General features: G+C 37.2%; 2 protein-coding genes across 9 annotated transcripts; both read left to right on the top strand.

Annotated features, from left to right (window-relative positions):
* The first annotated feature begins 4,175 nt into the window (after nucleotides 1-4,175).
* On the top strand, nucleotides 4,176-12,666 carry dnajc5b (DnaJ (Hsp40) homolog, subfamily C, member 5 beta). 7 transcript variants are annotated; one of them, XM_079601302.1, is made up of 6 exons: nucleotides 4,176-4,285; nucleotides 5,709-5,797; nucleotides 6,242-6,364; nucleotides 8,010-8,223; nucleotides 9,661-9,835; nucleotides 11,919-12,666. In XM_079601302.1, exons 3-6 carry the CDS (start codon nucleotides 6,258-6,260, stop codon nucleotides 12,002-12,004), a joined length of 582 nt encoding a protein of 193 aa, XP_079457428.1. In that variant the 5' UTR covers nucleotides 4,176-4,285; nucleotides 5,709-5,797; nucleotides 6,242-6,257; the 3' UTR covers nucleotides 12,005-12,666. The 7 variants fall into 7 exon arrangements, with proteins under 7 accessions (XP_079457428.1, XP_079457430.1, XP_079457427.1 ...); XM_079601304.1 differs by lacking the exon at nucleotides 4,176-4,285 and adding an exon at nucleotides 4,431-4,751; XM_079601301.1 differs by lacking the exon at nucleotides 4,176-4,285 and adding an exon at nucleotides 5,181-5,638 and having other exon boundaries at nucleotides 5,727-5,797.
* A 2,297-nt stretch (nucleotides 12,667-14,963) lies between these two features.
* Nucleotides 14,964-21,334, top strand: trim55b (tripartite motif containing 55b). Of its 2 annotated transcripts, none has more exons than XM_079601549.1 (8): nucleotides 14,964-15,723; nucleotides 16,061-16,230; nucleotides 17,583-17,760; nucleotides 17,904-17,999; nucleotides 19,399-19,632; nucleotides 20,055-20,077; nucleotides 20,157-20,281; nucleotides 20,851-21,334. In XM_079601549.1, exons 1-8 carry the CDS (start codon nucleotides 15,604-15,606, stop codon nucleotides 21,012-21,014), a joined length of 1,110 nt encoding a protein of 369 aa, XP_079457675.1. In that variant the 5' UTR covers nucleotides 14,964-15,603; the 3' UTR covers nucleotides 21,015-21,334. The 2 variants fall into 2 exon arrangements, with proteins under 2 accessions (XP_079457675.1, XP_079457676.1); XM_079601550.1 differs by having other exon boundaries at nucleotides 15,444-15,723; nucleotides 17,586-17,760.
* The last annotated feature ends 1,145 nt before the right edge of the window (nucleotides 21,335-22,479 follow it).

Below are 22,479 nucleotides of genomic sequence, written 5' to 3'. Positions count from 1 at the left end.
GTTCTTCTTGATCTATTGATGCCAATAAAGACCGTTTATTTTTAAGAGTGTACATGAAAGTGCTTAAAGGGATACTTCGCCCAAAAATGTGTCATCATTTACTCACCCTCATGTTATTCCAAACCTGTATGAGTTTCTTTCTCCTGTTGATCACAAAAGATATTTTAAAGAATGTTGTAACCAGACAGTTGACGGCACCCATTGACTTCCATAGTATTTTTTTCCTACCAGGAAGTCAATGGGTGCCGTCAAAATATCTTCTTTTGTGTTCAAAAGAAGAAAGAAACTTATACAGGTTTGGAACAACATGAGGGGGAATAAGTAATGACACAATTTAAATTTTTGGGTGAAGTATCCCTTTCATTCCTTCACTCTTTAAATCAAAAATTTTGCTAGAAAGAATTAAACATCGGGACCAAACAGAGAAAGCAAACAACACACTTAAGATAAGACGTCTGGCATCATGCCTATCTGCCAGTGTAGTTATTAGCGGATCTGTTCATTCATTTACTTTTACAATACCGTTTAATCAGTGTCAAGGACTGCTTCCCGTCCACTACCGGTGGCCCAGCGTGCTGCTCATTTGGGAGTCTCACATTTCCTGACTGAGGGGCAATCATTTCATTAATGGTTTGCTTCTGAGGCTTAATTTGCCACAAATGCCATTCCCCAGGCAGACGTGCTTTGCAGGAACAGCCTCCCGAGGAGACAATGATGAGGGGTGGCGAGCAGCACACCTGCTTAATTCCCCTCGAGACTCGTATCCACTTGCAACACGAGCAGCGATCAGGAGATCATAAACAAGGGGAGCTCATAATTCCATACTGCTGGTTGACGTCAGTCGGCCCACTGATGATTTTGACTGCTGCATGTGTTTGGCATTGGGAATATGTGATTAGTTTTGTCATATTTTCCATAAAACGTCTATGCATAATTAAAAAAGATGTAGGAATATGAAATCGTTTAGCATTTTACATTTTTAAAAGGGTGAGTAAAAGGAGTGTTATAGAAAAGTAACTTTTTTTCTCATTAAGTAGAATAAAAATTTGTGCTCATATGCCATCTTGTGGTGATACAAGATAAGTGCTAGATTTTTTTTGCTTCACAACAGGGATTTTCAGGGCTCCGCAAGGGAGTGTAAAAATGTAGAGAAAAAATCAAACTAATAACAATTATAACAATTATTAAAATATATTTTTAAATAAATAAGTAAACATTACATCTAATAGTACAGTACTATAGTAAGTAGAAAAAAGTAATAACGTAACAATAGAAACTAAATATTTTCTAATATTTATGATGTTCATTTTTCCCTGTATAAATTGGGTCTTTATAGGCTACATGCAAATATATAGCTGGCTTTTAAAATATAGAATGTGGTCCCTCGCAATACAACAACAAAAAATGTGTGGATAAAATATAGCTCAGTGAATAAATTGGTGTTATGTTTGGCATCATCTCTGTTCTAATCATTTTAATTTTTTGTATCCCTATAGAGTTACAAAATTAATGTTCAAGGATATCTTTAGTACAAATTTTGTAGGCCTACTCTATAAAGGAGTGGTTGAGTATGATTTCACTTTTCTAACTTTAGTTAGTGTGTAATGTAGCTGTTTGAGCTTAAACAACATCTGCAGTTACAACGCTCAAATTTCAAAGCAAAGGGAGATATTTGCTGTTTTTTTTAAAAGGACTACAACAAATGGCTGGTAGGGACTACATGACATTCCTCCCAGGTTAGTGACATCATAGATATTCATAATAAAGGCCTTAATTATGTATATCTATGAGTGACATCACCAACCCTAAAATGTACATAAACCCCTCCCCCGGGAACACGCAGTCTTTGTTGAGAAAAGGAACAGTTGTTGTATAAGAGTACGTTTGTGAGTCAGCTCAAACTTTAGCATCCATCTTTTCACATGCAATAGAAAGTCACTCTGTGTGCATACGAGCGATTTATAGATTACCATGACAGAATATCTTAATTGAAGATAGTTAACTCCACATCAGCAACATAAATTCATCAACTAAATAACCATTCAGAGACATCCGATTGCATTCTACATGTTGTCACTTCTTCTTGAGTCTCTCCATCTTTGTCTGACTCCGTTTTAACATTAAAGGCAGAACAGTTTCTGTCATTTTAGTGTGTCTGCGTGAGGTAATCACAGCTGCTAACACACACAAGCTCTTGAAACCCCACCCTCTGCAGCAGCTCATTTGCATTTAAGGGGCCAGGCACAAAACAGTGCGTTTTTGCAAACCCTCAAAAAATGACAACTTTAACATACTATATAAAATATCTGTGGGGTATTTTGTGCTAAACCTCCACACACACACACACACTATGGGGACATCTTGTGAAAAGGTCATTTTACCAGCCCTTTAAGTATCGTTCTAGAAATGCATTTACTTATTCAATGAAAAATGTAGCCTATATTTACATAAAATGTTTTAAAACATAAAAAATGGTCAGAGTCGATCAATTGAAGACCTACCCAGCAAACACAGAACGTTGGCACAACGTAACCAACCTTCTAACAACGTTTAAACAACATGGCCAAAGGGTTGTTATAACTACGTTGTGTGGTGAAGGTTGTTACAGCGTTGTCACAGTCACAATGTTAACATTGAACCACCGTTCAGGGCCATTGTGCCTATGGTGTCTGGACAGTCCCTGCCCTGAAGCGCGAAAATCAGCCTTTTAAATTTGAACCGCCCGATGGGTCATCTCACTCATCCACATCAAGCAAGGATACGTGAGAATTGTGTTTAATTTACCTCAGCTAAAAAGATACGTAATTATTCAAACACAACCTACAACTTCCTTGTCTAATGTGACATTTATTTGAACATCTTTTGGTCAGGTATGACAAATATTAAACTTAAACCCAAAAGTTATTAGCCATAATGAAGCCAAAATTACTTTAACGATGAGCAATTGATTTCAGCACTCATTGAACAGGCAACGACTTAACGCGTAGCCTACTTGTTGCACGTTAAAGGGATACTCCACTTTTTTGGGAAATAGGCTCATTTTACAGCTCCCCCAGAGTTAAACAGTTGACTTTTACCGTTTTCGAATCCATTCAGCCGAACTCCGGTTCTGACGGTACCACTTTTAGCATAGCTTAGCATAGATCATTGATTCTGATGGGACCATTAGCATTTCTTTCCAAATGACCAACGAGTTTCAATATTTTTCCTATTTAAAACTTGACTCTTCTGTAGTTAAACCGTGTACTAAGATCGACGGAAAATGAAAAGTTGCGATTTTCCAAGCCTATATGGCTAGGAACTACTCTCATTCCGGCGTAAGAATCAAGGAACTGTGCGGCCGTACCATGGGTGCAGCAGGCGTAATGATATGACGAAGCACCTGAAAATAGTCCGCAGCTCGGTAACTTCCAACATGACCGGGACTAAGTTTGTGTAGTTTTTAGGCGGCAAATTAGGTTTCCTGTGCGATTAGTCATGGTTCTGTGCGTAGTAAAGGGCTGTGATAGTAAGGCGAAGGTATATTCTACCGTAATGTTACACCGAATACCAACGAACAAAAAGAAACTAAAAAAATCAATGGTGCTCTGAACATTGATCTAAAAACACCGATAGAATCTATCAAAAAATGGCGTGTTTGCTGAAAGCATTTTGGACCAGATGACTATAAAGAAAACACGGACAGTACGGTACAGCGTCTAAGGATACAGCCATCCCAACAATCTTCAATGTACAGACAGGTCCAAGTGCATCATCATCATCACCCATGGCTGTAAGTACCAGCGATGCGCGGGTCAATGTATAAACAACCCGCACCCGACCGACGTTTTCAACTAACCCGTCCGCAACTCGGACCGGGAAAAAAAAGAAAGAAAATATTGTACCCGATCCGCGTTTTTTTTTTTAAAGTAGCTAGTAAATGCTCATCGTAGCGTCATATGGGCCATAGACGGAACTAGGGGTGCGCATTTTTCTGAATGCTGTATGATATCGCCTAGTGTTTTTTAATAAAGGCTGATTTATTCATTTATTTCGTTTCATTTTCTTAACAATTAAGATGCTGCATGTGTTTATCCAGTCTAATCAAAGTGTGCGTCTCTCCGACTTTCCCAACAAAAACCCCGCCCCCTCTCAGCAAATACATAAAACTGACATTATATGCGTTTAAAAGTAGCCTATTAAAATGGCACAATGGCATTGCTCAGTTCAACGCGTTGGGAAATCGGGCATTTTGTCCCGCGTCAGCTTTTATTCAAAAGTTAATAACGCGCTCAACATTCAAAAGGTAAATATGGATTTCCCACTGTCACTGTCAGCGTATAGTTTAATTAACCATTGTATGGTGTTCGGGTCTGTTTAGATGTTCTCTAAATCGTCTCTCACAAATGTCTCCATGCTACAAAGCACGCTCCCTGTGCAAGCAGGTTGTCACGTTGGTTTGTTGACGGCAAGTGCTTCGTCATATCATTACGCCTGCTGCACCCATGGTACGGCCGCACAGTTCCTTGATTCTTACGCCGGAATGAGAGTAGTTCCTAGCCATATAGGCTTGTAAAATCGCAACTTTTCATTTTCCGTCGATCTTAGTACACGGTTTAACTACAGAAGAGTCAAGTTTTAAATAGGAAAAATATTGAAACTCGTTGGTCATTTGGAAAGAAATGCTAATGGTCCCATTAGAATCAATGATCTAAGCTATGCTAAAAGTGGTACCGTCAGAACCGGAGTTCGGCTGAATGGATTCGAAAACGGTAAAACTCAACTGTTTAACTCTGGGGGAGCTGTAAAATGAGCCTGTTTCCAAAAAAAGTGGAGTATCCCTTTAATGTTTTTTTGGAAAGGCACAGAGAATAATTTTTTTTTGTAACCTAGCCGCTTGCACACCTGTTTATTTTTCCTTTGATTTGTCGTATCATTCGTTTCTTTGCTATATTTTCTCATGTCTGCTCATTCTAGTTAACGTAGTCACTCCATGTATAATGTTTTTTTCCCCCTCACAAATGTATGACTTTTGGAAGTGCAATTTGATTAGTACCATATCCAGTTTAAATAAAGTTGAATTAGCTAACCTTCTATGTCATGTTTACTCTTCAAAATGTACACTTGTAGGTGTTGATACACTTGTAGGATGGTTCATCCAAAAATGAAGTTTGTCATCCCTCAAAAACCCTTTAATAGTTGAGCAGCGCATGCGCACATCTTCTGACGTGAGTTCATGTTGCGGTTATGCTTATAATTCAGATTACTTTTTATAACTTGAGACCAAACTAATTATAAGACCCCTGTTATACATTTTTTGTACGAGTAAAGTAGTTTTCTTTTGTGTGTGTGTGTGTGTGTGTGTGCATTTGGACGTCACTGCGTTTGCAGAAAGGCGCCGCAAGATGGCGAACTTGCTTCAGAAAGGAAATGCGTAAAGCACATTCATGCACGCACACAATGCAAGACTAGTCTAGCTGATTCAACCGTATAGACACGAAACCTAACATTTTTATCCTACTCAGTCCTCAAGCATGGAGGTTTAAAAGTAATTTATGGCAGGTAGTGTGTGTCCATACTCAGAAACCAGACAGTGGTCAAATGGTCATCAAACATCTTCCATCGAACACCAGGCGCTGAAACCTAATGCACCTGGTTGGTAACCATGTTAAACTGGCCTAAAGTTACCTGAGCTCATGACTAGTTCCATGTATAATTTATCTCCTCAGTAATCTACTCACCTTCAGAGAAGGAACCTGACTCCATTAGCCTGTATACCTGCCCTGGGGAAGGATTTAGGTTTGGAGTCTGTTAACAGGTAAGAAAACGAATGATCTTCTTTGGGATTAAGAGCAGCTTTGCTCTGATTGCCCCATTTTTACTTCTCACGTTTTAGCAGTCAGGCAATGTAAAGCTCAACAGAAATATGAAGGCTGTATAATTTTTTAGAACTATTTAATATTCAATGAAGGCTCATTATGAAAGATGTGGGAAAGGAGTGGGGGTTTGAGGTTGTTTTGGACAGACAGGTATATATTCTCTGCAATAACCTTTCAATGGAAGTCTTTTCTTACAAAGAGAGGGATTGCTTGCAAACTTATGTAAACAAAAAGTCAACCAGGTCTGGGTTGTTGTGGAAAGAGTGACGTTGTAAGTCTCAAACCAAACGTCATTTGTATCTTGTTCACCACACAGGAGAACCGGACCTGACCTCCTGTCTTAAACAATTTATTGATGGTTGATTTGTTCTTTTGATGTTAAGGTAATGGTTTAAGATCATGGCTGAGCAAAGGCAACGGGCCCTGTCCACATCAGGAGAGGCTCTGTACCAGGTTCTTGGCCTCGACAAGAGCAGCACCCATGATGACATCAAGAGATCCTACCGGTAAGACGTGATTCACACTCTTATTTGTCCCGAGATGCACTTACTTTGGGTTCTGGTTGCTAGGTAAGAAGTTCAGATACTGCATGTAGGAAGACGGGGGTGAACGAGGGAGCAAAAGATGGAGAAAGTGCCAAACTGCGACACGTTCCTCTATAATCTCAGCCATCAGTTGCACTGGAGCTGCATGAATATAATATGACTTCCACAAAACTGAAATATTCATTATGCTGAACAGATGGCATCCTTTATTTTACTGGGATCAGGAATGACGAAATAATCTCACATACGAGAGCATGTTCACGACGTGTGTAGTGCATGAATGATTCTCCACTATAAGTTAGATAGCGGCATGGAAACGCGACAGCCTTGAATTTGAGAGTAATATCTTGACGTTTAATATCATAACTTGTAGCCTTCACTTATTGGTTATAAAAACTGCACATAACGTAATGCTGCAGGGGAAATAAAATATTAAAAGAATAAATTTTTCCATACTTATAAGAGAATATATATACTGTATATGAATGAATGAATTTTTTTTTTCCCCATGTCTGTGGCTGCACAGCTTCTTCTGTATCTTGTACACTAAAACATGAAGTAGGAGAGCTTCATTAGACAAGTGTGTTTCAAACGCCATACTGATGTTCCAACAATCATAGAATCTAATTGCTCTAATTTACACGTTGTTCAAGGAGGCATTTAAATGGTTAGCATTTTAACAGCACTTGTTTGCTGTTAATGAATATATAATCATCACAACTCTTGCAGGCGGCATTGGCTTAATCAAAAATTAACAAGCGAGCGTGCTCGGAGAATTATAAATTATACATTAATTTTTTTGGTTCAGCAACAACAAAAGATGTAAAAAAAAAAATAGAGACTATGTTCATGTAATGTTTTTAAGATTCAAACTCTTGGCTATTTTGAAATGGTATTAATATTATACTGCTCTCTGGCTTTTACAAACTACTATAAATATTTATAGTTTGATATTCGATCATCCACAACCATTTGGAGCTGAAGGATATTGCATTTCACAGCATTATAAAATGTCAAACTCTTCCTTGTTGCTGCAGAGAGTTTTGAAAAGTGTTGCGCAGAGTTTGGACATGCTGGCATTCATTCAGCGCAGACCTGAACTGAGTCAGAGACAGAGACACTTGCAATGCACTGCTGGTTCTAATGGGAAAAAATGTCAACCTTGGTGACGTTCCTCTCTTCACCACCCCTCGTGTGCCGAGGCGCTAATGGGGTCTGCGGTCTTGCCGACACACAGACAGGTCAAGCAGCGCGCGCAGAAGACAGCTAGCCGCTAAAGATCACACCCTGCTGAGATCATCAAACAGACAGACAGCATTTTAAACTGGCCACATGGTAATGAGTCTTCTCTCACTGTGTGTGAGACCAAAAGTATTTGCGTTTCCTTTTATAAACTAACGGTTGTTGTATGCCACTTTCATTAGGTGCATACAAAGGGCACATTGTATTTCTGAGGTCATTTAAATATATTTCCCGATTTTACATATGCTCTTCAGTTTCATTCCTAAAATGTCTTTATGATCCTCAGGTCAGTTATGCTTTTTGCATTGCATGTTTCAAGGAAAATGTTCATCTTTAAAATGTCCTCAACTTTTTTATTTTTTAGGAAGCTCGCTTTGAAATATCATCCTGACAAGAACCCCGAGAACCCCGATGCCACTGACAAATTTAAAGAGCTCAACAATGCCCATGCGGTGCTGTCTGACGTCACTAAGAGGAACATTTATGACAAGTACGGCTCCCTGGGTCTGTATGTGTCGCAGCAGTTCGGGGAGGAGAATGTGAACACGTACTTCATGCTCTCCAGCTGGTGGGCAAAGGTGCGGTATCAGTCTTATTTCTATACAGATTTTTTTTTTTACTTTTAAGGAGCTATTATTATATGACCTGATACTTAAAAAATTATCTTGTTGGTGTAATCTACACAATCAATTATTTTAATTATATATCATGTAAACAATACTATTAGTCATATTAAATAGATAATATTTTTGCTGCCAATTTTTTTGTTGTTGTTGTTGTTGCTATTGTCTCTTTTATTCTTGCATTTTTTACTGTATATACTTGAAACCATGTTCAAATATTTGTACATTATTTATAGTAATTTTTTACTTTAAAAGATGGAATAGAAATAATATTAGAATGTAAAATAAGCAATCTTCTTCTTTGTGACGTAAATCCGAGTGAAGCGGCTTCTCGGACAAAAAAAATGTAGGCGGGACTTGATTTTATCCATCAGGAATTGATTGGATCGTTCGATCTTTGTGGTTCACTATTGCTGTGATGTCGTGTGAGTGACAGGTTGATCCCGCCCTCATGTCAAAAAACATGCAATCCGAGAAGGTGTCATTGCAAGTTATTTTGATTAAAGATTATGAGGGCACGCAAATAAAAAAATAAAAAAGATGTGCGCGGATAAAGATTTATAATAAATAGTGCACTATTCCATAAAAAAAAAAAAAATTCATGGTGACTTTTAATGCTGGAACAAAAATAAGATGTACCTTAATTAAATTCCCCCTGTAGTCAATAATTATATCCCTTAAAACTCCTTTGATCACTGAAAAAAAAAAAAGTCCTACTTAATGCCTTAAAAAAAATAGCTTAAATGTAACTCTACTGTTCTATGAATATGCAAATAGGCCCCGCCTCCACTCACTCACCAGCTCAGAGATCCACTCGTTGACGATCACACGTTGACGTTGTTGCAAGGTAGTTTGTGACGTCAGAAACACCAGCGATTTCAAACCGTTTTTCTGAGACGGTCTTTGTTTCACTGCAGTTTTAAGGAGAAATTACTCAGCAATGGTGTTACTTATGAATTTGCACATGGTTTGTCTTAAAGCACATTAAAAACACCACATAGACATATAAACAACATTAAAAGCTTGATTTTCACCTCAGGGGTACTTTTAAATATTGTTTATGCAAATGCAACTACTGACTTTAAAGATATATTTTATATTTACATTATAGTATTCTGTTACAGCATAATTATGTGTTTACCGAGAAATACTACTAAACTACATGTATCTACTGTAATATTTTTTTTTTAAAAACTTGGCTTAATAAATATTGCTATTATAAGTTGTGTAACTTCATACACACACATATATATGTATATATATACTTGTATAACTTTGTAACATAATATTATATAATATGGACACTGTAATGTAGATATTTTGAATGCATTTTTATCTGAACTAAACCATGCCGCTGTGTGCCTGTCTGATTTTGAACATTCTCATTTATAGGGTCTGTTTGCCATCTGCGGCTTGCTGACAGGTTGCTATTTCTGTTGTTGTCTGTGCTGCTGTTTCAACTGCTGTTGTGGAAAGTGCAAACCGCACACACCTGGAGAAGAGGACACTGAGTGCTATGTGTCTCCTGAAGACCTGGAGGAGCAGATCCGTACGGACAACGAGAGAGGTAAAAGGACATGCGCAAACACTTTAGATGTGTTCTTCAGGTGGTCACACTCAGTTTTGAAATGGTATACGAGTACAGAACAATCCTCAGTCACTCTACAGCCAGAAAAAAAAAGTGGATAAAAATGATTAAAACAGCATCACATTTAGTTCTCGATAACCACATCTTCTTCATGTCTTAATTGTGAATGTACTGCTGGTAATCTTCAAAATAGATTCTTCTATGGAAAGCGGAAAGACTTCATAAAGACTTCAAATATGATATTATGCAACTAAATCTTCCTATAATAATTTTAAAAAAGCTTTATTTGATAATTTACTACCGGTAATTAAAAAACTTCAAGAAATATTTAAACAGAAAAATAGGCTTTGATGTAGCAGATCATGGCTTATCTGCTGAGGGAAGAGCTTTTAACGTAATAAGTCACCCAAAAATAAATAGAATTGATACTTCTGAGCCAGATGTTTGGATAAAATGGCAGATTCCTCTGCCAGTGAGCTGTAGGAGGTTTTTTTTTTTTATACATCTTGTGCTGTAGTCCCTCACAAAAGTGATAATTGCCGTCTGAGTCATTTCTCAAAGTGTGTTTGCATACTAGTTTTTTATAGCATTCTCACAATAAAAATAAACAATGTTTTCTTTCCTTGCATTTCAAAGGTGGCATGCAAGATGGTAATGATACAAATGCCTTTTTGTCTTCCATGTAAAAATACACTTTTAGTTTTAGTTGACTTGCATTCACATAAACAACCTGAGAACACAAAGGGCACAATATCCTGCTTTTTAATATTAATAAAGTATAGTGTATGGAAACTTGTTTCCACCACGGAATAAAAAATATTGGTAAAAAATAAAAGGTTATTGCAACTTTTTATCTCACAATTCTGACTTTTTTTCACAAGTTTATATAAACTCTCAAGATATGAATTCGCAATAAATAAAGTTGCAAAAAAAGTCAGAATCGTGAGAGAAATAGTCGCAATGACGTTTTTTTTTAATAGTGAGTTCATACAAACTGAGTTTAAATCTCACAGTATGGACTTAATAACTTGCGACTTTTATATCTCACAATTCTAGAAAAATTAAAGTTAGAATTCCGACTAATAAACTTGAAATTGTAAAATATGACAATATTTTTTCACAATTCCAAGGTTATAATTTGCAATTCTGACCTTTTTTCTCAGGTGCTAGTTTATATCTTTTTATAAATTTACTTTTTTTCAATTTTTAAATCTCACAATTCCCCCCAAAAAGTCAGAATTGCAAGTTATAAAGTCAGAGTTTATATCTCTCAATTCTTTTTTTATTATCCTTATTATTATTATTTAGATATTTTGCTAGTTTTACAGACAAGGCTTAGATTAAGCCAGGATTAGGCCTTAGTGAAATTAGGACTTTTATAAATGTGCATTCGAAAAAAATATTATTGGTATGAATTCTTGAAACAAAACAATGGCTATGACTTATTTTAAGATTTGAAGTTGCTTTTAGATCAAACTGCTCGAACATGCATTTTAATCGAACATGCTTAAGTCTTGAAAACCGGGGGATAAACTCACAAATGCAAGTTATAAAGTCCAAATCGTAAGATATAAAGTTGCAATTTCAAGAAAAAAAAAAGTCAGAATTGTGAGCTAAAAAGTTGCAATTACATTTTTCTTTTTTAGTCTGTTGCGGAAACTCCATGATAGCGTGCAGGCACCTGTTTTATAGCATTTATATTAGTGCAGTGCAAGTCATGCCCAAGTCATATCCTGCTCAGGTAGTCTCTAAAAATCCACCCATGTGGTCTTAGAATCTTATTTTTTCAGCATTAGGTAAGTCAGTGGACAGTGGGCTGCCCTTCAAACCAGTGTTACAGCGCCAGCTCGATGAGGTCATAAAAGTGCAGCCAGCAGGGGCAGGCTAACGGCAGATTGCTGGGACGTCCTTGAAGCGTACAAAACACTTTTCATTTCAGCAGGAAGTTCAATTAGGAGTGTGAAATGGCATTACATTAGACAGAGTAACCTCTTGTTTAATCCATATTGATGATCATAAGTGACCTCTTTTACCTGTGATTTATTTTGTATTTTGTTTTCAGATGGCGACACTCCGATTGTGCTGCAGCCAACCAATGCTAGTGAGAAGACCCAGCTGATCGGTGATGGACACAGAACATACACCTAAATGCAAACGAGTTATTGATAGATACTAATTTTAAAATTCTTTTTGAATATATCGATGTATTTTACAATATACTGCTTATTTTAGGACAGAGAAAGCAAAAAATACTCACCTTCTTAAGCATAGTTTAGTCATTTGCTGTCTGTAAATAACAGATATTATTATTCTTATGCTTAATGTGCAATTAAAAGAGATAATGTGATTAAAAAAATGATGAATGGTTTCCTTTAAATAATAAATGTATGTCGTATAGGTTTTCAAAATAAGAATGCAGATATTTATATAGCTTGAATATAGATTGGGGTCTTTCTTGTTTCAAAAAATCTTCATGCAATATAATAATGTGCACAGAGACCTTTGGTCTGTCTTTCAGAGGTTTTGACTTGATTTTGATTTGCAATTGAACGAATATTTTATCCACTGCAACTCCACTGAGTGTAAATACAAAACAAAAGTAGGCTACTATTTTCAAAAATGAAAAACTTTGTTTCCTTCGAGCCGGATTCGAACCAGCGACCTAAGGATTACAGTGAAACCTCTACAGTCCTCCGCTCTACCAACTGAGCTATCGAAGGAACCCGTTATATGGGGTTCGATCTCCGGGTTTTGTAGTCAAACATACAGACTGTTACTGAATTCTAAATGATTACATGGAAAAATAGTTGCAGAATTATTTTTCTTAAGGACTTAATAAAAAAATCTAAACTTGGGCTGTTGTTGTTGTTTACTTACAATATTTGTTAGTTTAAAATTGTATTTAATTTTTGAATTATTATCGTAAAAAAAAAAAATCTGCCGACATTCGGACTGCCAACCAATCCGTAAACAGCCGCTGACGGTGCCACGGTTGTGCTGTTGAGGCCCTTATACTGTCTATAGTTGAGGCTCGCGCGGCGCCTCATGAGGAGAAATGGAAACAAATGAGCGCGGCTCACACAAAGAAACTAAGTGAACATAAAAGCGGCAAAAAATTCATGAGTTTTTATATTTAACTGTTATAACATATGAAATATGATACAGTTGAGTTAAGCACATCACAGGACCGAGAGTTCACGATTGAAAATGTGACAGATTTCATATGATAGTTCAAAGTAATTAATATTAAGTCACTTACATTTTAGACACAATATTGATTGTTGTTTTCTTCTATTTCAGCAGCGAAAATAGTTCCAAACAAAGATAATAGCAGAACCAAACGCATCTTACCGGAACACATAACCGTGTTTTCATTGAATGATTCAGCGTCTTGAACGAATCGGTTGAGTCAAAGATTCAACGACCAATTAAACTGCCTCAATCCTGAACGAATCAGCCGTTTGAACGAATCGTTTGAATAAATGGCTCAATGACTCACTTATTAAGATGGTCACCTGCCGCCACCTACTGGTGGTTTAGTTTCGTATTCCAAAGTATCAGAATCAGCTTTATTGGCCATGTTTGCAGAGACAATTAACTAGAAATTTGACTTGGTAACAAAAACAAGGCTCTCAAATTACAACACTCATTGACTGCAACAGTCAACAACACTCACTTGACATATAAACAGAGAGTAGGAAATGTATGTTAAAAACAGAATACTAGTATATTTAGTGCTGACAATACAGTGTAGATTACAAAGTGCAGGAGGGGGATAGTGCAATATCAGTATTGTCTTGGAATTTTAAGTAAAGTAAAATAGAGCAGTGCAGGTCTGTACAATGATAATATATGAATTAGTGCATTCAATAGAAAGATTGAAGTTTGCATGAGGTAGATGAATAGAATAATATTGGTTGACTATGTCCAGTACAAGGGTAAGGGCAGTTTCTGAGTATTCAGCAAAGTGACTGCTTGGGGATAGAAGCTGACTTTGTGTCGGGTGGTTCTGGCATACAGTGCCTTATATCGTCTACCAGAAGGGAGAAGGTTGAAAAGTTTGTGACCAGGATGAGAGTATCATTCTTTCCGATATTACATATTTGTATATTCCAAAACTATTTGAAACAATCTCATAATATTATTTAATGCAGTAGTAATTTGTCTGTGTAAATTATTTAATTTGATTGTTAACAGCCATAGTGTCTTATTCTAATTAATTTATTGATCAAATGTAAGAATTTAAAATGAAAGATTAAGCATATATTTAAAACGATCAGGGAAAAATGCCCTTTTTAAAGGTTAAAATATCATGAATATGCAGATTTAAATGTCAAAGCTGACTGAACACTGATGAGAATATTGTTTCAGAATAAATTATATTTAACCTACAACACACACAAAAATCTTTTTTTTTTCTGGACAAGCGCATTTTCTACTTGGACAAGTGAATGGCCGATTTGGACAAGCGAGCCCTGCGTTATATTTTATATAGCTAGAAGTATTATGGTTATGTGGCTAGACTGAGTATAGTTTTACACATCAGCCCAGTCTATTCTGTAAAGTTAGTGATGATAACTTTAAAGTTAGTCGTTGTTTTTTTTTTTGTGTGTGTTTTTTTTTTTTACATTAATCTGACAACAAATTTGGCACACACAGCTTTTCTTATGCACACGCATCTCTATTCTGGCTACGCTAGATATAACAGATAAGATCTTTTTAACTGAAAATCAGTTTACTCAAATGTACATTTCTGTAAAAGAAGCCCAGGAAATAATGCAGTGGTTTGCGTCGTTAATTTTTTACAATGTGTCATTTCTAGACTAAAAGGGATCATCTAACAAAACTGAAAGGCAAAAATAATGTAGGCTAACCATGTTCAACATCAGCCTACAAATACTATCACGAAAGTGCAACATTTAAATACATTGATACATGATGATGGTAAACTATTACCCATAGACAGTATGCTATTACCCTATGTTATTACCACATAATAGAAGTAATCTGTCAAGTAAACTCAATCCAGATATTCGCACTCGCAGCAGTTTCGTCATTTTCTTGGACCTAGCCGTAGCATTGTATCATATGGGGAATTAGCTCAAATGGTAGAGCGCTCGCTTAGCATGCGAGAGGTAGCGGGATCGATGCCCGCATTCTCCAGACCTTTTATCTAACAGCGTTGCCATCATTGTACTGTAAATATTATCTTACCTGAATTATGTTAAAAGGTATATTGTAAAGTCTATAACAACGTTTAAAAATGTTGCGTTATGTTTTTTTTTTCTTGGCACTTGGCATAGGCTACTAAATTACTGCATGATGCATTGAATAGCATGTTTTCATTACACGTCTGTCATAACCTATTAGCATTCCAGTACTAAAATTACATTTATATTTAAGTTGAATTATGTCTTTTTTTTAAACATATTAAATATGTTTAAATTCGATGTTTCTATGAGTTCCCTGTTACGTTTAATAAGAGATGCAACAGTCAACAGTATCATTTTCATATATGGCCAAGTAAACATGGCATCCTCTGACGTGCGGCTTCTAAAAACAGCGCTCGCTGTTTGGGCCCTGGCGTGGGGGAATGCCAAGCCTCATTACAGAGGGTACAGACAGGCGGTTGGGCAATGGCGAGGGCCTGAGTTCACCCCGTTCACAAGAATTGGGACGATTTAATTTCCTCGATCAACAACAGTCTCATTCTCAACTTCATTGGAGCCGTTCCTCGTCAAATCAGGATGGACAGCTTGGAGAAGCAACTTATTTGTCCCATTTGTCTGGAAATGTTCACGAAACCGGTTGTGATTCTTCCTTGTCAACACAATCTCTGCCGGAAATGTGCTAATGACATTTTCCAGGTACAGTTTCAATATTTTTTTTTGTTTGTCAACATCATTTATCACACAAAAATTATTTTTTAAAACTTAATACATTGTTTTAACGGTGTGGATGTTTTCATAAATTATTTTGAACATTTTAAAATATTAACTGTGATTTGTATTATAATTTATATTTCTGTAGTTTTAACATTAGTTATCAGTGTTGCTACTGCTCATTCACTTATTTTGAAACAAATTGGCTTTTTTTGGGATGTACCTTACACAGAAAGCTAAAATATTTTCAATAAACAGTCAAATATTATTTTTATTTTTAATGTTTCCTTAATTTGCTGTCCTTTACACACTCCCCATACAGTCCTCAAATCCATACCTTCCCACCAGAGGAGGCTCCGTGACATCCGGGGGCCGTTTCAGGTGTCCATCCTGCAGGCATGAAGTTGTGCTGGACCGCCATGGTGTCTACGGTCTGCAGAGAAACCTTTTGGTGGAAAACATCATTGACATGTACAAACAGGAGTACATCAGGTTAGATCTGGGAAACGGACACCTCAGGAAGCTCTAATAGGATGTCCATGTGGTTTAACAAGATCCCTTGTGTAATACAGAATGAAGTAGGTTGAATCGTTACAGAGTGCACAAATGACTCTTGAACCACGAGTCATTTTCAGTTTGGTAAATAAATCACAGTGATGACATAAACACTCGGTTTCACAGACAAGGTTTAAGCTAGTCCCAGGCTAAAATTAATGTTTGAGCTGTTTTAACTGAAAGCAACTGGCTCTGGCATGTCTTAAAATATGCCAGTGATTTTGTTTTGTTTCAAGATGCACATCAGTAATGTTTTTTTTCTAAGGCACGATTTAAAAGCTACTTGTCCTAATTTAACTAAGGCTTAATCTAAACCCTGTCTGTGAAACCGAGACAAAAATATATAATTATGAGACAAAAAGTTGAAATTATAACAAAAAGTTGAAATTGACATAAAAAGTCATAATAATGAAATAAGTCATAATTATGACATTAAAACAGCGAAATTATGACATTAAAAAGTATTTTCGTCAATCTTTATTTGTCTGAATTTTGACTTCTTATCTCATAATTCATTTAGACTTTTATGTAATAATTATGGCCTTGTCATAATCATGAATTACTACAGAATGATTTTTTTTTTCTCTCATGTGGTGGAAATGGGCTTTCATAGGTACCTCTTTTGTTGAGGAATACTGAAAAAGGTATATTGAATCAACCTAAATATTAATTCATAACAGCAAACACATTTTTTGAGTTTAAAACAGCTGTTTAAAGTAATAATTGCAGGCTACAGTGTAATAATCCTTTATCCTTTTAGTAAAGTGCATGAAATTAAGAAACCTGAAGAAACTCAAAATAAGAGCAGACATGCTTTTAAGAATGAAATTCCCCAGGGTTGAACTATTAAGTTATCTACCGCCCCGTCACTTTGCATAGCACTTAAGCGTTTCACTTTATGAATTCAAAAATAGCTTGTTTTGGATAAGAGGTTTGTCTTTTATAGCTTTATAATTCAGTCAGTGTCTGTCAGTGTGTACAGACAGATTCCTCGGTGTCCATGTGACTTCCAAGACCTGTGACTCAGACAGGTCAGAAGGCTAAGGGCAGCAAACTTATTTTTAGGTCCACTGCTCAGTGTTTAGTCTCCTAGCATACTGACACACATCACAGGCCTTCAATATGGCCTTGTGAACCCTAGTTATTTCAGTAAGCGTTGTTATGAACTCCTGTCCTTATCTGAGGCAATGCCGAGAGGTTTCAAACCTTTGAAAAGTAAAACTCTGACTTGTTGTGTGTTAACCTCAGATATCAGACATTGATACTCATGGATCTGTAATTCTCCACAGCAGCAGATCGTCTCCTGAGAGGAAGGATGACCAGCCGATGTGTGAGATCCATGAGGACGAGAAAATCAACATATACTGTCTGACCTGCAGCGTCCCCACTTGTTCAATGTGTAAAGTGTTCGGCTCCCATAAGGACTGTGAAGTGGCCCCTCTTAACAGTATTTACCAGACGCAAAAGGTAAAAAATCTATTAATATTTATGATTGTCTGCATAAGTACGACAGAATTTGCGTCAGCGTGCATGCGTTTGTCTGCGCAGCATATATTTTTACAGTGTGTGTGTGTGTGTGTTAATATGCTTACCCACGTCCTCATCTCCAGACAGAGCTCACGGATGGAATATCAATGATGGTGGGCAATAATGACAGAATCCAAGGCATCATCAGTCAGTTGGAGGAGACCTGCAGAACCATAGAGGTTAGTCTCCCTGTGTGGGGGCTTCTCCCTCCCAAAAGCCTGGCATAAGAACAGGATTATTGATGAGGAACGTAAGAACGCTTCCTCTGACAAAAGATACACGCGCTCTTGGCATGGACGAGCAGGCAGGCAGGAAGCTGGATTCTCTCCAGACCTCACAGTTGCGTTCACAGAGGCTCCATGATTGACAAGCAAGCAGAAATGAGCCGTCTCTCTTGAGCATATGGCTCCTCTGACAGAAAGTCATTGTGAGCAAGGTTGAGGGTTAGATGCGGTCGAAGGAAATAAACAGGTTGTCAAACTATTGATTTGCAAGGTGAAAGTTTCAAACCTTAATCTTTAAAAAAACTATGATGAGCCATAGTTACACACTGAAGGTGTGTTCCAATCACCCAATAGTATCCATGAAGTGACGTTCTTTAGTACAATTATATGCACAGATTATGCTATATGTAACAGACAGAGGCCGGTAAGAGCTGTGTGTGTAAACATCACCCCCCTAGCCTCACGAGGCACGCTAGCGACTGATGCTAGAAGCTGCGGTCTTTAGTGTCCTTATAAGCGCGCCAACCTCGCACACTGGAGACCCCGGTTTGAATCCCGCTTGGAGCGGGTCGAATAGGACCGGTTACATTTGGTGCCGTGACCCGGATGGGAGTGAGGTTTAGGGGGATGAGTGTAATGGAAGTAGGCCAGTAAGATCTGTGCTTGTAAACCTCACTCCCCTGTCCTCAAGAAGCGCGCGAGCGGCCCACTCTGGAGACGGTTCGGATCCCACTCGGAGTGGGTTTAGAAGGACTGATTACATATAGATACATTATATACTGTACACTAGCACTCAAAAGTGGTTGGTAAGATTTTGAAAGAAGTCTCTTATGCTCACCATGGCTGCATTTATTTGAAGAAGAAGAAAACAGTAATATTGTTAAATATTATTACTGGCTTCTATTTCTATATATATATATATAAAATAATAATAATAATTTATTCCTGTGATGGCAAAGCTGCATTTTCGGGCATTATTACTCCAGTCTTCAGTGTCACATGATCCTTCAGAAATCATTCTATTATGCTGGTTTGCTTCTCAAGAAACATTCTTATTATTATCAATGTTGAAAACAGTTGTGCTGCTTAATATTATTGTGGAAACCATGATACCCTTTTTCAGGATTCTTGGAAAGTATAAAATGTTCAAAAGAAGTGTAACTTTAGATAACTTTTATGCTGATTAAAAGTAACACTAACACGTTTGAACAGTTGTGTACATAATATACATATACTTTGATCTATTATATACTGTACATTTATAAATATGAATGTTGTTTCGACTCTAAGGGACATGTGTTTTTTTTTAAGGGACACATTCATATTTACCTGTATATTATTTGTATATTTACAGGAAAATGGCAGTCGACAGAAGTCCAATGTGTGCGAAAAGTTTGACCACTTGTACACTATCCTGGAGGACAGGAAGAGAGAGATGAACCTGAAAGTGAATGCTGAACAGGAAGAGAAACTGAATTACATACGTGGCCTTACAAGGAAGTATGGAGATCATCTGGAGACCATGACCAAAATCATGGAGACAGGAACACAGACACTGGAAGAACCTGAGATGGCTGTTTTCTTACAGGTCCTTTAAGATTAATTATAGAAACACGGTTACCACAATAATGGAAAACTTTCTCTCTCTCTTTTTTTAGAATATTTAAAAACAAATCGTAATTTTTTAAAGCCTAGAAAATTTATGGAAATGAGAAATATACTATTTCCTAGTTTTGCTTTGCTCTGAAATATTTGTAAATGTTTCGAGAGAAAAAACTTGCCCCCAAGCTAGTGTGAAAATATCATTCTGTCTGCTTATTCGAATCATTCGTACACTATTAAGCATAATTATTTAAATCTATGAATGGCATGAAAATCTATGCCAGCAATGAACAAGATCATGAAAATTGATGAGTGGGAACCCTGTAGAAATTCAATATATTTTATACATAATTTTTACGTTATCTTGTCGTAAAATAAACTTCTTTCTCTCTCATACATGCCATTCAGAGTTCCAAACCCCTCTTTCAAAAGTAAGTGTTGATCCTTTCTGCAACGTTAATGCGTATTTCACGTTTTGTACATCCCCTGAATTGGTTTCTTGTTTGCAAGAATTGCAGAGGCATCGAATACCTCGCACCTGGAGAGAGTTGAGCGCGGCTATGAGAACACGGATCTTTACTCTGTGAGCTTCAAGAAAGAGTGCATGGCCCTACGCAATATCGACTTCGCCAGAGGTACGGCTCGCCTAAAATGCTCATTAACTTTTGACTATCAACACGTGGGTTTAAATCAAGTTAGCTTGTTGAACTGATTACTGTATGAAAATAACGTTTTCATGTGCCATTCAGAAGTCTCTCTAAGCATGTTTTCAAATTGCAACTCAATGGGCAACCAGTTCAAAAGCCTCCCTGGCTTTTTCAGTGTATTAATCAGATTTGAAAGCCAATTTTATACAAAATCCACCTGGATGGTGCTAAAAACTGTCAGTCTGTATATGATCTGTATATGATCATCAGTATGGGGTTGATGGTATCTTCACACTTGAGAATGTGTTGAGAGAATTGAAATTTTCCATTTGAAACTACTAGAACATGTTTTTGCGGTTACAAAGGAAACGTTGAACTTCTTTTATCTTGAGCGCCGCATTTTTAGAATGCGTTTATGCGAGAGACGCCGCAAAAGAAAATGCGTCCGTGTTTACAAAATAGAGCATGTTTGCATAGACGATCAATGGAAAAGCAGCACAGTGGAATGCAAAAACGTGTTCTGTGTGAATGACCCTTTATACTCTCATCTTTTGCAGATGATGATGATGATGAAGAGGAGGACGAGGATGATGTGGGCATCGATGTGGACGGCCGGGCAGGGCAGACAGCCTCGGGAGATGCCGACTCACTGGGCCAGTTGAATGAAACCCTTCTGCCCCCACAACCCCTGAGCGCACGCACACCCGCCACATCATCCTAACTTCACACAGTGCACATGCCAACACACATTTACGATCTTTTTGCGACCTCTTCATAACACTCACAAACCAGTGAATTTCAGATGCTGGTACTGTTTTTTTGTTTGTTTTCGTTTCAGTTACTGCTTTAGATAAGTCAGTACATGACTAAATATAAATGTAGACGACTTAAGAAACCCTTCCAAGATTTGTGGTGTTGTTTACTGCCTAGGGAGTGTTCACGTTGGCACAGCAGTGGTATTTGAGTTATGATTTGCTATAAATGTTCTGGATTTCATATTAATGTCAACGACGAATAAAAGGTTACGCTTATGTAGTGGGATCATTTGTAGCATATTTCATTTAAACCAACATTCAAGTCAGTTCAATTTGGACTGAAAGCATTGGTTTATCACACATACAGTAGACGCCCGGTCTACTTGAAGGAACATCCATAGCTAGGCGTGAAAGTAATCTCCACATCTCATCGCTCACAGGATCGTCTACCCCTGGTTTTGCAGGCGAAGAGTAAACAAGTGTTGTTCACACGTCTCGGCGGTCGGGCTGAAATAACAATGCCAGGACATTGTGTAATCCATATATTCTGGCCCAGTGGAGGATGATCAGTGACAGGATGTGCATCTGCGGCTGGATTCACACAGAGAACGTCTACGACGAACATAATGAGGCCCAGGGAGCACAACCCCAAAACATGTGTGGATTCCACCTCTGGCAAAGAGTGGATCTTTTTGTGGTGCTGCATAAAACATGAGGTTTAAGCGAACGGAAATGTTCTTAGTTCGCATCTGAGTTTTGATCGATATAGATGTGCTTCAACCATCAAATTTAGGACATGGTTCAGTGAAACTCTACACCCATGGTTTTTCTAGTTGCAGCATAGATGGAATGAGTCACCACACGTCAGTTGTTTGGTCTGGTGTGAAACATTTCAGTCAGCACCAGTGTTTATACTGCAATCTAAACAGTGTTCTTTTTCATAATATGCATGGCTACTGTTTTTTTTTTTAATCCAGTAACATTTTGTCCAAATAAAGTGAATTTATTTTTTTGGAGACATGCTGCCAAATCCAGATAGAATTCAATGTCCTTTTTGAAAAATTAAGTATATTGCAAGCAAGTATGTTGATTAATAATTCAGTGTGTATGTGCAATATACTCTGAGGTTATGTGTTTATGACTTGTTTTTTAGCTGTTTTTAATTACTAGGATATCTGAAGGTAGGTGGTAAAAATGAACCTTCTAGTGTTGTATGGTCACATTTACCCTTTTAATTGTTACTGAAATAATGGATTCAATTCTTGGGGTATTTTAAATATGACAAGATACATGTCAATGATCTCACTCATTCATTGATCCTTAATACCATAATAAGATTTGCAGTTTTATTGATAACATGATTGTATTTATAAATATGTATACATGTAGTGATTGTGAAATATAGATTTTTTTAATAACTTTTTCCATGTC

The sequence above is a fragment of the Phoxinus phoxinus genome, assembly GCF_949152265.1.
Source record: "Phoxinus phoxinus genome assembly, chromosome: 24".
NCBI lineage: Eukaryota > Metazoa > Chordata > Actinopteri > Cypriniformes > Leuciscidae > Phoxinus > Phoxinus phoxinus.
This window is presented reverse-complemented; position numbering and strand designations above follow the sequence as displayed.

Excerpts from the sequence above, each read along its gene's own strand:
- dnajc5b (XM_079601302.1), top strand. The coding sequence starts at position 6,258 with ATGGCTGAGCAAAGGCAACGGGCCCTGTCCACATCAGGAGAGGCTCTG. Across the intron at positions 6,365-8,009 it reads GACATCAAGAGATCCTACCG|GAAGCTCGCTTTGAAATATC; the intron begins GTAAGACGTGAT and ends TTTATTTTTTAG. Across the intron at positions 8,224-9,660 it reads TCTCCAGCTGGTGGGCAAAG|GGTCTGTTTGCCATCTGCGG; the intron begins GTGCGGTATCAG and ends TCTCATTTATAG.
- trim55b (XM_079601549.1), top strand. The coding sequence starts at position 15,604 with ATGGACAGCTTGGAGAAGCAACTTATTTGTCCCATTTGTCTGGAAATG. Across the intron at positions 18,000-19,398 it reads AGACCTGCAGAACCATAGAG|GAAAATGGCAGTCGACAGAA; the intron begins GTTAGTCTCCCT and ends GTATATTTACAG. Across the intron at positions 20,078-20,156 it reads TCCAAACCCCTCTTTCAAAA|AATTGCAGAGGCATCGAATA; the intron begins GTAAGTGTTGAT and ends CTTGTTTGCAAG.